Below are 14,621 nucleotides of genomic sequence, written 5' to 3' on the forward strand. Positions count from 1 at the left end.
TTTGTAAAGGTAAGGTACTGCCATTACCTGGTTTTTGTTTAGCTACAGTGATTAGGTTTTCTTTTTCAGAATGGGTCTTACTGTGTCACCTTGGCTGGCCTGGAAGTCTTAGAGGGCCATGCTAGCTTCAAACTTACAGAGATCTACCTGTGTCTGCCTCCCAACTTCTAGCATTAAAGGCTTGTGCCAAGATGCTTGGCCCAAACTTTTAAAAAAGAATTTATTTTGTGTGAATACACACACACACACACACACACACACACACACACACACACACACACACATCATGTGCATACCCAGTGCTTGTGGAGGCCGGAAGAGGGTGTTGAATCCCCTAGACCCGGAGTCGTAGGCAGTTGTAAGCCACTGGATGTGGGTGCTAGAAACCAAACCCCTGCCCTTTTCTTTTCTTTTTTTTCTTTGTTTTTTTTGTCTTTTTTTTTTTTTTCAAGACAGGGTTTCTCTGTGTAGCTCTGGCTGTCCTGGAACTTGCTCCATACGCTAGGCTGGCCTTGAACTCACAGAGATCCACCTGCCTTTGCTTCCCCAGTGCTGGGATCAAAGGTGTGTGCCACCACCCAGCTCCCTTGTCCTTTTCAAAGAGAAGCTAGTGTTCTTAACTGCTGCGCCCTCTCTCCAACCTTTAAGTTACCTCCACTGATTTATAGGCTGCTATCAGCCACATAACCTGGTCTAATAGTCAGATGACTGAAGGGGCTTGGTAGTTTTTGTACTAAAAATATTTGTTTTGGGGAGTGTGCCCCTGGTGATTGCTAGAGGGTGTTAATTTGCATTGAGATACTCACCAGTATGGGGTTTACCAGTATTGATGTTCTTTTGACACATAGGGGTCTTACTCATATTTTCAAAGGGATTAGATGTTGCAGATGTTGCTCCCAGAGACTGTAAGGGGAAGTCTCCTCTACCTCAGATCTTGTGGGTGATTGATGAAATGGGATAGCACTTGAGGGACTTGCTATCCTCGTTACTTCCCCTCCTAAGGGAGAGAGCCAGAATTAGACATATGGGATCTTCATACTCAATCAGATACTATTCACACCGGGAGAAGCCTGAGGTAACCGTTCTTTGGATACCATCCCTCTCCACTTCTTATTTCTTTTCTTTTCCTTTTCTTCTTCTTTTTTTTTTTGAGACAGGGTTTTTCTGTGTAACAGTCCTGGAACTCACTCTGTAGCCCAGGCTGGCCTCGAACTCACAGAGATCCACCTGCCTCTGCCTCTAGAGTGCTGGGATTAAAGGTATGTGCCACCACCACCCGGCTCCATTTCTTATTTCTTAAATCTCTGTTTTTGTTGAAAATGCATACCATGTCCAATATCAGGGAGAGGGACATATGTTGTATCAGGCTTTATCATAGGAAATCAAAGTATAAAATGTTACCAAACATCCTGGCATGTTACCTGTGTGTACCGTTGTCCCTCCTTGTCTGTGAAATGCCCGCTGTGTGTAACTCCTTCTTGAATATGATGTGCCTCACTATTTCACTAAATTCTGATGGGACCCTCCACCACAGATACTATTATCCTTATATTACCGACGAGGAATTGAAGGCTCAGAGGGATTAACTACCTTGTACCAGGATGTAGCTACCAAACAAAACTATTGGCTGCTTTCACCTTCCAAAGAAGAAAAGGGTAAGAGATTGGCATTGAGAATAAAGAGGATTTGAGCCATTAACCTGGACAATGTCAGGCGAGTCATTCCATCTGTCTTCCTACTACGGCGGAAATTCACGAAAGAATTGTGCCCAACAATTACTGGCATTATTTCCCAGCCTTATATTGATGCCCCTTTCTGGAATCTGTACACCTATTTGTGATCACTTTTCATTGGAATTAAACACGTTTAGTTGTTTAGAAAATAAAAATAGACAATTAAAATAGGAAGGTGTGTAGTAGAGGTCATCCTGGAAATGGCAATTGAAAATGCCAGCGCTGCTCTCTCGGTAAAGCTGAGTGTTGCTGCCACCTAGTGAGTAAAAGTAACATGGCATTCATGCAAGGTCAAGCCTGTATAGGCCCACAGAAAAACACCAGCAGTCAGCTGAGAAGTTAGTTAACTCAGGGATACCACGGGTATATTAGACATCACCGTGTTGATTTCCTTTCTTTATGTTTTTGAGACTGGGTTTCTTTATGTAGCTTTTATTTTGAAGACAGGGTTTCTCTGTGTAGCCCTAGCTGTCCTGGAACTCATTCTGTAGACTAGGCTGGCTTTGAACTCTGATATTTGCCTGCTTCTGCCTCCCAAGTGCTGGAATTAATGGCATGTGCCACCAGACTTGGACTTCTTTAATTTTTTTAAAAGGATTTATTCATTTATTTTATGTATGTGACTGTTTTGCCTGCATATACATATGTGTGTGCACCACACGTGCCCGGTTCTGGAAGAAATCAGAAGAGGGTATCTCATCTCCTAGAACTGGAGTTACAGATGGTTGTGAGCCACCTAATGTAAGTGCTGAGAACCAAACCCAGGCCCTGCGCAAGAGCAGTAAGTGCACTTAACTGCTGAGCCCCGTTCCATTATCTTTAAGCCAATATATTTTCCTTTGAGCAAAATGGGTTGGGAGAAGACCTACTCTGGTCATTAGTTAAGTAGTCTGCTTGACTTATAGATGTTACTCTCAGGCTGTCAGAGGAAGCCCAGCTCCAAACAGCCACTTATACTGTGTTCTCCCCATCTCCTAGCTAGATTCCAGGGACCTTACAACACCTGAAAAGGCGAGACCCATCCTCCGAGACCATCTAGACCGTGTAATATCAACTGAAGAGGAAAGTTAATTTGACCCAAGTCACACATAGAGTTGGTATAGGTGAGGCTGGCCTGGTTGCCTATTGCCAAAGCACCGTTGAAAGGGAACAGAGCTGCTTTAGGACAAGATTTGGAGATGTATCAGTGCTGGGGACATATTCCGGTTGGGAGGAATTCTGAAGAACTGGAAATTTGGCTCTCTCTCCTAGACTGAGGGGAAGGAACTGTCATTGGGACTTTTGTGAAAGGGAGCCTGGGCTGTAGAGAAGGTCTCTCACTGCAGTGGATTGCAAACGTCATTAGGTCATTAGATAAGATCCTGCCCTGGGCTCCCAGCACACCAGGCAGAACCTTACCTTTGTCCCTGCCGTTAAGAAAGACTATTGGGGGGCTGGAGAGATGGCTCAGCGGTTAAGAGCACTGACTGCTCTCCCAGAGGACTCAGGTTCAATTCCCAGCACCCACATGGCAGCTCACAACTGTCTCTAACTCCAGTTCCAGGGGATCTGACACCTTCATACCAATGCACATAAAATAAAGTTAAATAAATTATATATATAAAAAGAAAGACTAGGCGGGCCTTTCTCTTTCTCTTCCGGTCCCAGGTGCTTCGGGAGCGGCGAGTTACCGTTCCGACATGGCCAAGTCCAAGAACCACACCACACACAACCAGTCTCGAAAATGGCAGAGAAATGGTATCAAGAAACCCCGGTCACAAAGATACGAATCTCCTAAGGGGGTGGACCCCAAGTTCCTGAGGAACATGCGCTTTGCCAAGAAGCACAACAAGAAAGGCCTGAAGAAGATGCAGGCCAACAACGCGAAGGCAGTGAGTGCGCGTGCAGAGGCCACCAAGGCCTCAGGGCCCAAGGTGGTGAAGCCCAAGATGCCAAAGGGCCCCAGCCGCAAGCTCAGCCGGCTCGCTTTCATCGCTCACCCCAAGCTCGGGAAGCGGATTAGAAGCTACATGGCCAAGGGTCGTAGGCTCTGCCAATCAAAGCCTAAAGCTCAAACCAAGGCAGAGGCCTCAGCTCCAGCTCAGGCTCCCAGAGGTGCCCAGGCCCCTGTGAAGGCCCCCTAGAAAAGGTTTCTGTCTGCCAGACAGATGGACTGGTGTGACACACCTACACACTATTTGCAGATGATCAGGACCCCATGCTGTTTTTACAAATAAACTTGAGGCAGGATCTGTTAAAAAAAAAAAGAAAGAAAGAAAGAAAGAAAGAAAGAAAGAAAGAAAGAAAGAAAGAAAGAAAGAAAGAAAGAAAGACTATTGGAAGTGAAACTAAGAAGCCGAAGTTCCTGCACACTGACTTGGTTTGAAGAGCTGGAGATTGGTCCTGGGGTGCCATGCCTATCAGACCAGAGCGGGGCTGCTCTGCTCCATCTTCTGCCCTTCTCCTGCACACTCCTCTCACCCTTGCTTGTTGAGGCTGTCTCACCAAGTTCCGCAGTCTGTCCTGGAACGCACTCTGTAGACCAGGCAGGCCCTGATTTCGAGATTCTCCTCCCTCAGCCTCCACAGTCACTGGGAGTGTGGGGCTGTGTCACCAGGCTCAGTTTAGGACATAGTATCTTTGCAAACCCAGAGGCACTTATTCCCCTGATCAGAAACATGCCAAACTCGCATCCCCTAGTTGAGATAATCCACTTGTCCTGTCCTTTCAGGACAGCCAACGACCGTAATAAGAATACCGGTAGGAACAACTGCTGCTGTCAGCCTGGGTACGCACTGTCTCGTGTTTACAGTCCAGTAAGCTGAGGCTCAGAGAGCAGTTTACTCTAAAGTCACGCCGCTTTCCTTGATGACCTCAGTTCTCAATCAGCCTCCTCCAGTTCATTAATACCAGGAAACCGGAGGGGAGTGTGCTCCTAGCCCCTACAATGCATTTGTCCTTCTGTGGAGCTTCCCTCCGTAGATACTTAGTCCCTTTTTGTCAACTGGCACACAGTGGACCATCATTCTAGCTTTTTCTCAGGAAATAATCAATTGGCCTGTAGGGGGAGAGATTAGCCCAGAAAAATATTTTCCCTACTGCACAAACAATTGCTTGCTAGCTGTGGGTGGAAAAAGGAAACTGGCCGTAGGAAGACATGTAACTGATGGGAAGAATACTGGAGTATCTATTATTGTTTGAGATTTTCAGAACAACTGCTTCTGCCCATTAACTCAGATAATTGAAGAGTTAATTGTAGTGAAGAAATTCAAATCTTTCTCTTTCACAGACAAAAATCTCATCAGTAGTAAACAATTGTTTACAGAATTAATCACAGAAAGGAATGTACCTCCTATTAGTATTTGTGGTTAAATATACCTTCTTTCTCCTTGAATTAGTGATTAACTGAAGTGGATCATTAAGTATTTATCTAGCTGTCCATCCACCCATCCATCCATCCATCCATCCATCCAACACCTACCTAGCATATATCTTTGTGCTACAAACAGAATATTCGCCAACATAATTTCTCTCTTGCTCCACCTCTCCTTCGACCTTTTTTGGTACCTTGGGCGGAAGTATAGGTTAACATAAATTTAACATTTTATAGAGCTACTAAGCAGGGACTTTAGGAAATAGGAAGAAAGGAAGTGAGGAAGGGAGGTTAGGATTAAAGGCAGCTTTGTGTTCAGTGGGGGGCATCAAAGGAGGAGAATGGAGAGGCAAGAGAGATGGTTCAATAGTTAATAGCATTTGCTGCTCCTCCAGAGGACCTGGGCTTGATTTCCAATGCTCACACGGCAGTTAACAACTGTATGTAGTTCCAGTTTCAGGGAACCTGATGCCATCTCCTGACCCCTGTAGGTACCAAACACACATGGGGTGCATATACATACACGAAGGTAAAGCAGTTAGTCAAACAGAAAAATTTTAAAATCTGAAAGAATAATGGACCATCTCATATCTAGACCCTGAGCACCAAGATGAGTACTAAGGAAAACAAGCAGAATTTCAGTTGTTTTCTAAATTCAGCCTGAGATACAAGAAGACAAGAAGACCATGAGTTCTTTTCCAGGAATTAAGAGGAGACCTCATGGGTCATGAGATTTTTCCCGTGTTGTTAAGTTTGTTGCTGGACATGTTTTAGGCATTCATTGAATATCTAGTAAAGCAAAAGGAATTATCCTAGGCTTCAAGAATCAAGTTCTCTCTCTCTCTCTCTGTCTCTCTCTGTCTGTCTATCTGTCTCTTTTTCTCTCTCTGTGTGTTTAAAGTACAAAAGAAATAGAGACTTTATTTTTGAGAGCCAAGGGAAGATTGTAAAGATAGTAAAAGTTCTCATTGCATTTTGTATGAGTTCTAACTGCAATAATGAAGCACACATGGACAATTCCTCAGTGACTTCTTATAGACCCCTTTTAATTTATCTTCCAAGGACTGGAGAGATGGCTCAGTAATTAAGAGCACTTGTTCTTGAAGAAGACCTAGGTTCACTTTCTGATTCAAAGCTCCAGTTCCAGGGAATGCAATGCCCTCTTCTGACCTCTTTAGGCACAAGGCATACATACTGTGCACATACATACATGCAGGTGAAAATCTCATGTTCATAAAATAGATAAATCTAAAAAAAACCTATCTATAGTGTGCATTTCACCCTAAAACATTTGAAATAAGAAACTTTGTAAAACAAAACAAAATAAACAAAAGAAATTGCGTGTGTGTGTGTGTGTGTGTGTGTGTGTGTGTGTGTGTGTGTGTAAAACACAAAGGAGCTGATTGTGAAGTTTCCTTTTCAGGATTAGGTCAGTTCTTCCTCGCAGAGGTCAGCGCTCAGTTCTTTGATATGGTATGTGAACAGTTCCCCCTAATTCTCCCTTTCTTCCCTTGCTCTGCAGTGCCATTTTCTCCAAGCTTGCGACTGCTACTTTCAATTTAAAGCAGGTAGCCACTGCTGAAATTATGCATCTGGGGAAGAGGCAGATGGAAATGATGTGAAATCCTGTGTAGGAGCACTTATTATATACCAGGTAGGGTGCTAACAAACAAGCAGATGAAAAGGTTCTCAACAGCATTAGTCATCAGAGAAATGCTGATTAAAGCCACAGTAAGACGCTATTGTGTGTCTATTAGGATGGCTAAAACAAAGACAAAATGGATAGCATCCAAAGCTGACCAGGAGACAGAGTACATGAACCTCTTATAGACAGCTAGTGAGATGAGAAATCTTCAAGGGAAAGAGGATGGAATGTGTAATAATTCTCTCTTCGAAGAGAAGACTTAAGTTCCTGATCTTAACCTGAAATTTGGTCAAAAAGGAGAGTTTATCTGCCCTGATTGTTATTTAAATTAAATACTTCTGGGAAAAAGGGATTCAGTGTCAATATCACACTGCCATTTTTAGCTAGCAGGTTTTTATAAAGCTCCCCAGGATCAGTGGCTCTTGCAGAACTGATAAAAGGAAGCATGTGATCACAGGATTTACTGTACCCTTCACAATCAATATTGATTCCTTTGCCTCATTAATGGCCGCTGCATTCATCAAGAATAGGGTTCCTCCCTAGCTCTGTCCTTTCCCCAACAACTATAAATTACCATCAAGGCCCCTCTTATCTTTACCTGACTCCAATCACTCTCCTAGCTTAAGAACTCTAGGCAGCTTACTACACAGATGTTGCTATGACTATGTTTACCTGAGTATCTGCCAGGCTGGTTGATACAGGAAAATAAATCTATGCTTTCTACTTTTCATTTCTGGAGGGGATCTGTCTGGAGTTAATTGAAATAACGATCATCGAGCTGTCTGAACAAGCACGCATGCATTGCACAAGGCAACTAAACTAAGCTGGAAAGTAATCTAAAGTGATGATTACTATATGTAACCAGGAGCTTGTGTTGTTACTACTTATCTGAATTGTTCATTGCGAAGCCATTTTTTGGACTGGAAAATTATATAAACAATACCATTGCCATCTGGTTGATTTCATTCTGGGAAGTTTGGCTAAATACCATCCACCAGAAATCTTTGTAATTGTGATCATTTATAATTGTTCTAAAAGAATTGGTTGAATACTTTTTCATCTGTGGAAATCAAGTGGCTTTTGTATGGTTTTGATAGGGAATAATTTGGGAGACCTTTCCTTCTGTAAATGATTCAAAACTTTCACCCTCATTTATAAATAAACCACAAATCTTTCTGAAGGCAGAAAAAGTATGCTATGTCAGTTATGTGTGTAACAGAATCATTGAACACTGAAAACAGTCTTCCTCTTTTCCTTTAGTTCTGCCTCATCTTGGGTGGGACTTTAAATCTTTATTCCTCTCTACCTATACCACCCTATGATTCTCAGCATCTCCCAGCATCTCTCCTCTCTCTGTCTCCCTCTCTATATCTCTGCCTCTGTCTGTCTGTATGTCTCTGTCTCTCTCTCTCTCCACCTATCCATCAATCCTCCCAAAGAAACTCAGTGTTAGCTAGCTAAAGACTGCAGAAAGAAGTTCTGTGTTTCTTGAACTTTCTGTATGGTGTTTGGGGATGGATGTGTCATGCTTTAGTGGCCACCATTACCTCTCTAAGCCCCATGGAGGATGAACAGGAAGCAAGCACAATAGCAAACAAAGGAAAAAAGGAGCAGAGAGTCAGGAGGTGGTCAGGAAACATTAGAATGAGCTAGTAATGGTCATAATAACTTCCATTTACGAAGTGTTAGCCCCAGTGCTTGATATTTCCCTATGCCTTATCTCATTTCTTCCTCGTGCTATGTCTGTGAGAGAGACATTATCTCCATTGATGCTGTGGAACACTGATGAGTTTGGTACAGTCCTCGGCAATGTTCCCAAAGTATACTCCAAAGCACTCAAACACTGGTGCTTTTTGTATTCAGAGGCAGAACTCCCTTTCAACCACTAACCTATTAGCTGGCAAAAAGAGTCTAGAAACATACAGAGCCATCTATGAGAGCAGGGCCAAACCAGCTTCCTGGATGCACTTTGCTCTGTTCCTAGGGAGCCAGACAAAAGACATTTGTTTACTTATTGGGCAGGGGATCTGTGAGAGCAGGATCCAGACAAACAATATGAGGTTTGGACACAGGATGGGGCCAGGAAGGACCAGGCTGATAATAAGCAGAGTCACTCATCACCAAGGACAGCTCCAGGCTTGCTTCTCAGGCAGCAGGCTCTTTCATTTGCCCAGGAGCTTTCTTGCCACATCAAGTAAGTCCTTCCTGCATCCCACCTGGGGGCATGTGCTGCTACTGCTGCTGCTGAAGTGGCAGCTGACAGCTCCCAAGTGTGAGCAGTGTCAAGGTGGGGGTTAGACTTCTAAGGAGTAGCCCGTGTAAATCCTCCAGCCCCGATCTTGCCCAGCTCTGAATTCTAGAGTCGCACACAGGGCAGCAGCCTCTATGAAAACAAGCAGCCTGCCATGTTCATCTCAGCACTAGGTATAGAATACATTATAGAGAGAATCAGTAACATCTGTCTTTTCTGGCCCTTATTTAACTTATCTGAATTATGAAGCCTCTCCATGTTTCCGGTTTGTAACCATTGTAAATGATGCAAAAGGAGAATTGGAGACAGAGACAGATAGGAAGAACGAGGGAGAATTAATTTACCACAGGGTGAAATGAAAATGTACCAAAGTGTAATGGAATTTCATTAACTTCGGAAATGATGATGAATGCTGTCCAAATAATTCTTACTAATGCATAATTCACAGCTGAAAATAGAGCCAAATTCTCCTAAAAAGCACATCCATTTATGCCCCCAAATTAATTTGGTATGTTATTCAGGATGGTTGACAGGATAAAAGATCTACTATGAAATATAATCATCTATTAAGCTTGAGAATCTACGAGTCTTTCTAGTTTAGTAGAAGCTGGTAGCTGATAACAAGTGGAACCTTGAGAGGCAGACACCCACAGTTCTCGTTCTCATGATTTGAATTTCCCCAAAGACATAATTTCAGACATAACCACACAGAAGTTTGGATGAGCTTTAAGGTCTCCATAGCAACCGTGGCCCAATTCATATATATATATATATATATATATATATATATATATATATATATATACAATACAGAAAGCAAATTAAAATCCGTTTCAAAAGATCCCAATGGGGTCAGGAAAGGGCCCATACATATTCTGATGGGCAATGCCACTACTAATTAATATTACATATTTGTAAAATATGCAAATTATATAGGTAGTATATTACATATATTTATGTATAATTATACCAAGAGATTTTGAATATCTTTTCCATTGTTCACAATAAGCGTCCTATCCCACAAACCCTCAGTGACATTTTGCACTTAGTGTCTCAAGACTATGAGCTTTTAAATGTTCTTCCAGAAAAACCTCCCTTATATGCTTTTTCTATACTCAGGAGAGTGGTAATGGGAGAGAGACCTTTTTACCTTTACATCTGACACAAAGCCCACCTGTGGTTGGCAGAGAGAGAAGACTGTCATTGGCTCAGATCCCATCAATGGGAATCTGTAGATCCACAAGCCCCTCAACACATGTACACATTATGGCTTTTCTAACCTGTGGGTCCCTTAGCCAGAGTGCTGGTCACATATGGTGGCAGTTTACTCAGAGGTGAATGCCTTCCTCTTGTAGGAAGCACTACACTTAAGGGAAAGCTGGTAAGGGGAGGGTTAAGGCCCACAGGGTTACCTGAGTCTATGATAAAGAGGCCCTGGGATAGAAATCAGATACGACGGCTTGGTGATACTGACACCTTAGTAAAATAGGAAGGTGACCACCAATGCCTTACAATGGAGATATCACAGCTTCTTCCTGCTAGGAATCCATTAACTCAGAGAATCCCTTTTGTAGGAGTATGGACAAGAAAGTCAGATTTGACTTCTGAAACTCGTAATGACATCCTCCTGCAGAGGGTCGGGTAAAGGTAGGGAGGTATACTAATATAGGGAAATTCTTTTTTTTTCTTTTCTTTTCTTTTTTGATGTTTTGAGACAGGGTTTCTCTGTGTAGCCCTGGCTGTCCTGAAACTCACTCTGTAGACCAGGCTGGCCTTGAACTCACAGAGATCCACTTGCCTCTGCCTCCTTGAGTGCTGGGATTAAAGGGATGTGCCACCACTACCCAGCACTTTTTATTTTTGAGAAAGAATGTATAATTCTGAATTCTGTGGTTCTCAGTGAACGCAATGTTGACCTTGGAATCAGTGGCTTTGATTAAGTAGGAGAAGAGCCAAACCTATAATTTCCTTTCCCTAGGTGAAGTGCAGGGTATTGGTATGGAGGTATAATTTGGGAGTCACTAATTTCTAGAACTACCCCTTCTCTATCTTAATGCAGAACCCATGATGTGGATTTTAGTACTATTAAACCAATACAAGGAGGGTAGCAACAAGTGATGTCATCAGGAAAGAGGGTAGCCATTGGCTTACATTATACCATTAGGCAACACTGGCGAATGAGCTCATATTGTCCCCCTCCCCTGATTTTCAAATTTTATTTTATTTTATTTATTTTTGAGACATGGTCTCTCTGTGTAGTCCTGGCTGTCCTGGAACTCACTATGTAGACCGGGCTGGCTTCAAACTCACAGAGATCCACCTGCCTCTTCTCCTAAGTAGTGGGATTAAAGCTTGTACCACTATACCCAGCTCACTGGGATCCCATAACCTCTAGAATTAATGGGTGCTATAGTCTTCATTGCATTATATTGGTAGTTTGAATATTTATGTTATTTGTGGAAGTACTAACATTTTACTCATTCTAAATCATTATTCATGACTGAGTGATCTCTGTGGAGGTACAGATGTCATAGATGGCCAATGTTTCCTTCATTAACATTAAGACTAATAGAGTATTCCTAGAAAATATGACAAACCCTATGAATCTTTTTTTCCCCTTTTTTCTGGAGCTGAGGACCGAACCCAGGGCCTTGCCTTGCTAGGCAAGCGCTCTACCACTGAACTAAATCCCCAATCCCTGAATCTTTTTTTTTTTTTTTGACACAGGGTCTCTCTATACTGTCCAGGCTGTCCTGGAACTTCCTATGCAGAGCAGGCTGGCCTAGAACTCACAGAAGTCCACCTGCTTCTGCCTCCCAAGTGCTGGGATTAAAGACTTGTGCCACTGTGCCAGGCCCAAACTCTATCAATCTTAGTGGCAGATCCTATGATAGAGTGATGTGCTATTACTGGTACATAATCACTGTGGCAACAGGTGATGTCATTATGAAGGAGGTCAGCCATTGGACCTTGTTCCACCAATGAAAAAACTTCCATAAATGAGCCATAAAAGTAGGAACACAGTAATTGGCCACTTCCTTTTACAGGGAAAGGTAACTGGAAAGGTGGCTGACTTCTCAAAATAGAGGCACACTGGCCTGCTTGGGATCCCTTTGGCCAATTAAAGTACTTTGCACAGATATATGAAGAATAACGTCAGAATGATTTCTGATTTCTCTGTTTTCTTATCTTGGGTAGATGTGTGGGGTATTGATGTGAAGATGTTATTTGGGGAAATTGATTTTCTCTGTTACCCATGTGTCTTAATGGAAACCTCATTATTTGGAGTTCATGGTGTTAAAGTAGTCTATTGAAGGTGGTGACAGAAGATACAGTCATGGAGTAGGCCAGGCATTGGCTCAATTTCCACCAATGGAAAAGCTTGGGTAAAGAGGTCAAGATGCCAAAGGAGACATCATGGCCTCCCTTCCATTGATTCCCTTAGTTTCTCAGACATTCTTGGGCTGAAAAATGAATTGTAATAGGTAGGTAATCTCTTAGCATTGGGTTTGTTCTGGTATTTATGACATCTGCAGCACTCAGCATTTCATCCTTTAGGGAGAGTGTGTCTTTTGGTGAATTGCAATTGTTGATGTAGAGAGCATTACCTCACACTCTCTATTCTGGATAAATATATGACTTGGGCTTCTTTGGTAACAAGTGAACACAGTGCCTGAGTTTTGACTATTCTTTACGTAGGAAGATAGTTATTGACCATTAGTGGAGAGGCCACCCATGTTTTGCAGTAAAGACTTCATGTCTTTTTACTACTAAGGGTGCTTCCAGTCACTCAAAGAACATCTTGTGTAGCTGTGTGAAAAGTAGTGTAAGAAATGACTACCTCACACCTCCAGACTTTACCACTGGTGGGATGCAGGGTATTGGGGGGAGGTGTAATTTGAGGATCATTACCTTCTAAATCTACCCCTTCCATGTTAATCCAGAACTCACATGGATGAGGTTCAGTACCATTAAACCAGTACAGTAAAGGCAACAACATTGATGTCATGAATAAGGAAGGCAACTATTGGTTCACCCTCCACCAATAAGAAACCTTTCTCCTCTTGTAGCAAGCACAGCACCCTCCAGTACTATGAAAGCTAGCCAGTAAGGATGAAACTTCCAGGTGAGTATCAGCTTGATTTCTTCAGTGAGTCACTTCAGAATGTTGTGTCTTGAGCAATAGGGTCTTAGTGTCAAGTTCTGGAGGGTAGCCAAGAATATTGGCAACTCTTTTTTAATATAGTTTTCAAATTTTAAATTTAGTTTAAAATATAAGTACATCATTACATCATTTCATCCCTTCCCTTTCCTCCCTCCAATACCTCCCATGCCTCTGCCACCATTGCTCCCTCTCACATCCATGGCTTTTTTCTTTGTTATTGTTTTACACACACAAACACACACACACACACACACACACACACACGCACACGCATGCACACGCGCACGCACACGCGCACGCGCGCGCGCACACACACACAAAAGCTTAAATACATAAATACAACCTGTTAGGGACTTTTAGTTTTGCTTGTATGTGTATAGATGATTTCAGCATTGACCTCTTGCTATTAGGTAACCAATTGGAGAGCTCATCCCCCAGAAAGACAATTTACCCGTTCTCAGCATTCTTTAAATGCTTTTAGATATTTTATCTAGTGGTAGGGACCCATGAGATTACCCCTTCCAAATTAGCATGTCTATTGGTGTCCTTGTTTAGGCAGCCATGTTGTGAGGGTATCATTGTTGAAGCTTCTGTCATTTCTAGAGAGACAATCTCACAGCAGACTTCCTGGTCCTCTGACTCTTACCATCTTTCCATCCTCTCCCCGTTTTGTGTTTGTTTTTTGTTTATTTATTTTAATTTCTTCTTTTTTTTTCAGAGAGGGTTTTTCTGTGTAGTTCTGGCTGTCCTGGAACTCACTCTGTAGACCAGGCTGACCTGGAACTCACAGAGATCCTCCTTCCTCTGGAATGCTGGGATTAAAGGTGTGTGTCACCACTGCTTGGTGGCAATTACTTTTGTCAAATACACTGGCAATTACTTTTTTTTTAGACAGAATTTCTCTGTGTAACAGGTCTGGCTGTTCTAGTACTTGTTCTGTAGACCAGGATAGCCTCGAACTCACAGAGATCCTCCTGCCTTTGTCTCCTGAGTGCTGGGATTAAAGGCCTGCCACTTTAAGTGCTGTGCTGTTAACCTGGCCGCCTAACTGGGGCAACAGTGATGTCATCACAAAGGAGTGTAGCTATTGGTCAATTTTCCACCAATGGGAATGTTTTAAAAGTTCTTGCTCCCAAAGGTAGTTTCACTGGCTCTTGTCTTCCATATGTGCCCTCAGCACCTCAGTGTTGAAAAGTAGATTGTAATATGTGAGCAATTTTTAAACATTGGATATAGAAGTGATAACATTCACAACCCTCTTAACTGAGTGTGTTAGTGAGGTACCAAGGTAATAGGACCATTACCCACTGGGTCTAATCTGATCGCTCTTCATGGTTTTAATCTTATGATTTTGTATTCTGTTCTGAGAAGTAAACACAATGACTAGTCAAAGAGCGGTCCTGATTGAGGAGAGCAGAGGGCAACAGAAACCTTAGTGAAGAAGCCATCATGCCTCACAATGGAGGCGTCAGGGC

General features: G+C 42.7%; 1 protein-coding gene across 1 annotated transcript; it reads left to right on the forward strand.

Annotated features, from left to right (window-relative positions):
* The first annotated feature begins 3,355 nt into the window (after positions 1–3,355).
* LOC114707224 (60S ribosomal protein L29-like) lies at positions 3,356–3,962 on the forward strand. Its single transcript, XM_037198967.1, has one exon. The coding sequence runs from the start codon at positions 3,413–3,415 to the stop codon at positions 3,854–3,856; it is 444 nt and encodes a 147-aa protein (XP_037054862.1). The 5' UTR covers positions 3,356–3,412; the 3' UTR covers positions 3,857–3,962.
* The last annotated feature ends 10,659 nt before the right edge of the window (positions 3,963–14,621 follow it).

This window comes from Peromyscus leucopus, chromosome X (assembly GCF_004664715.2).
Source record: "Peromyscus leucopus breed LL Stock chromosome X, UCI_PerLeu_2.1, whole genome shotgun sequence".
Classification (NCBI taxonomy): Eukaryota; Metazoa; Chordata; class Mammalia; order Rodentia; family Cricetidae; genus Peromyscus; species Peromyscus leucopus.

Bases quoted from the DNA above. Each gene is read 5' to 3' on its own strand.
- LOC114707224 (XM_037198967.1), top strand. From the start codon at position 3,413: ATGGCCAAGTCCAAGAACCACACCACACACAACCAGTCTCGAAAATGG.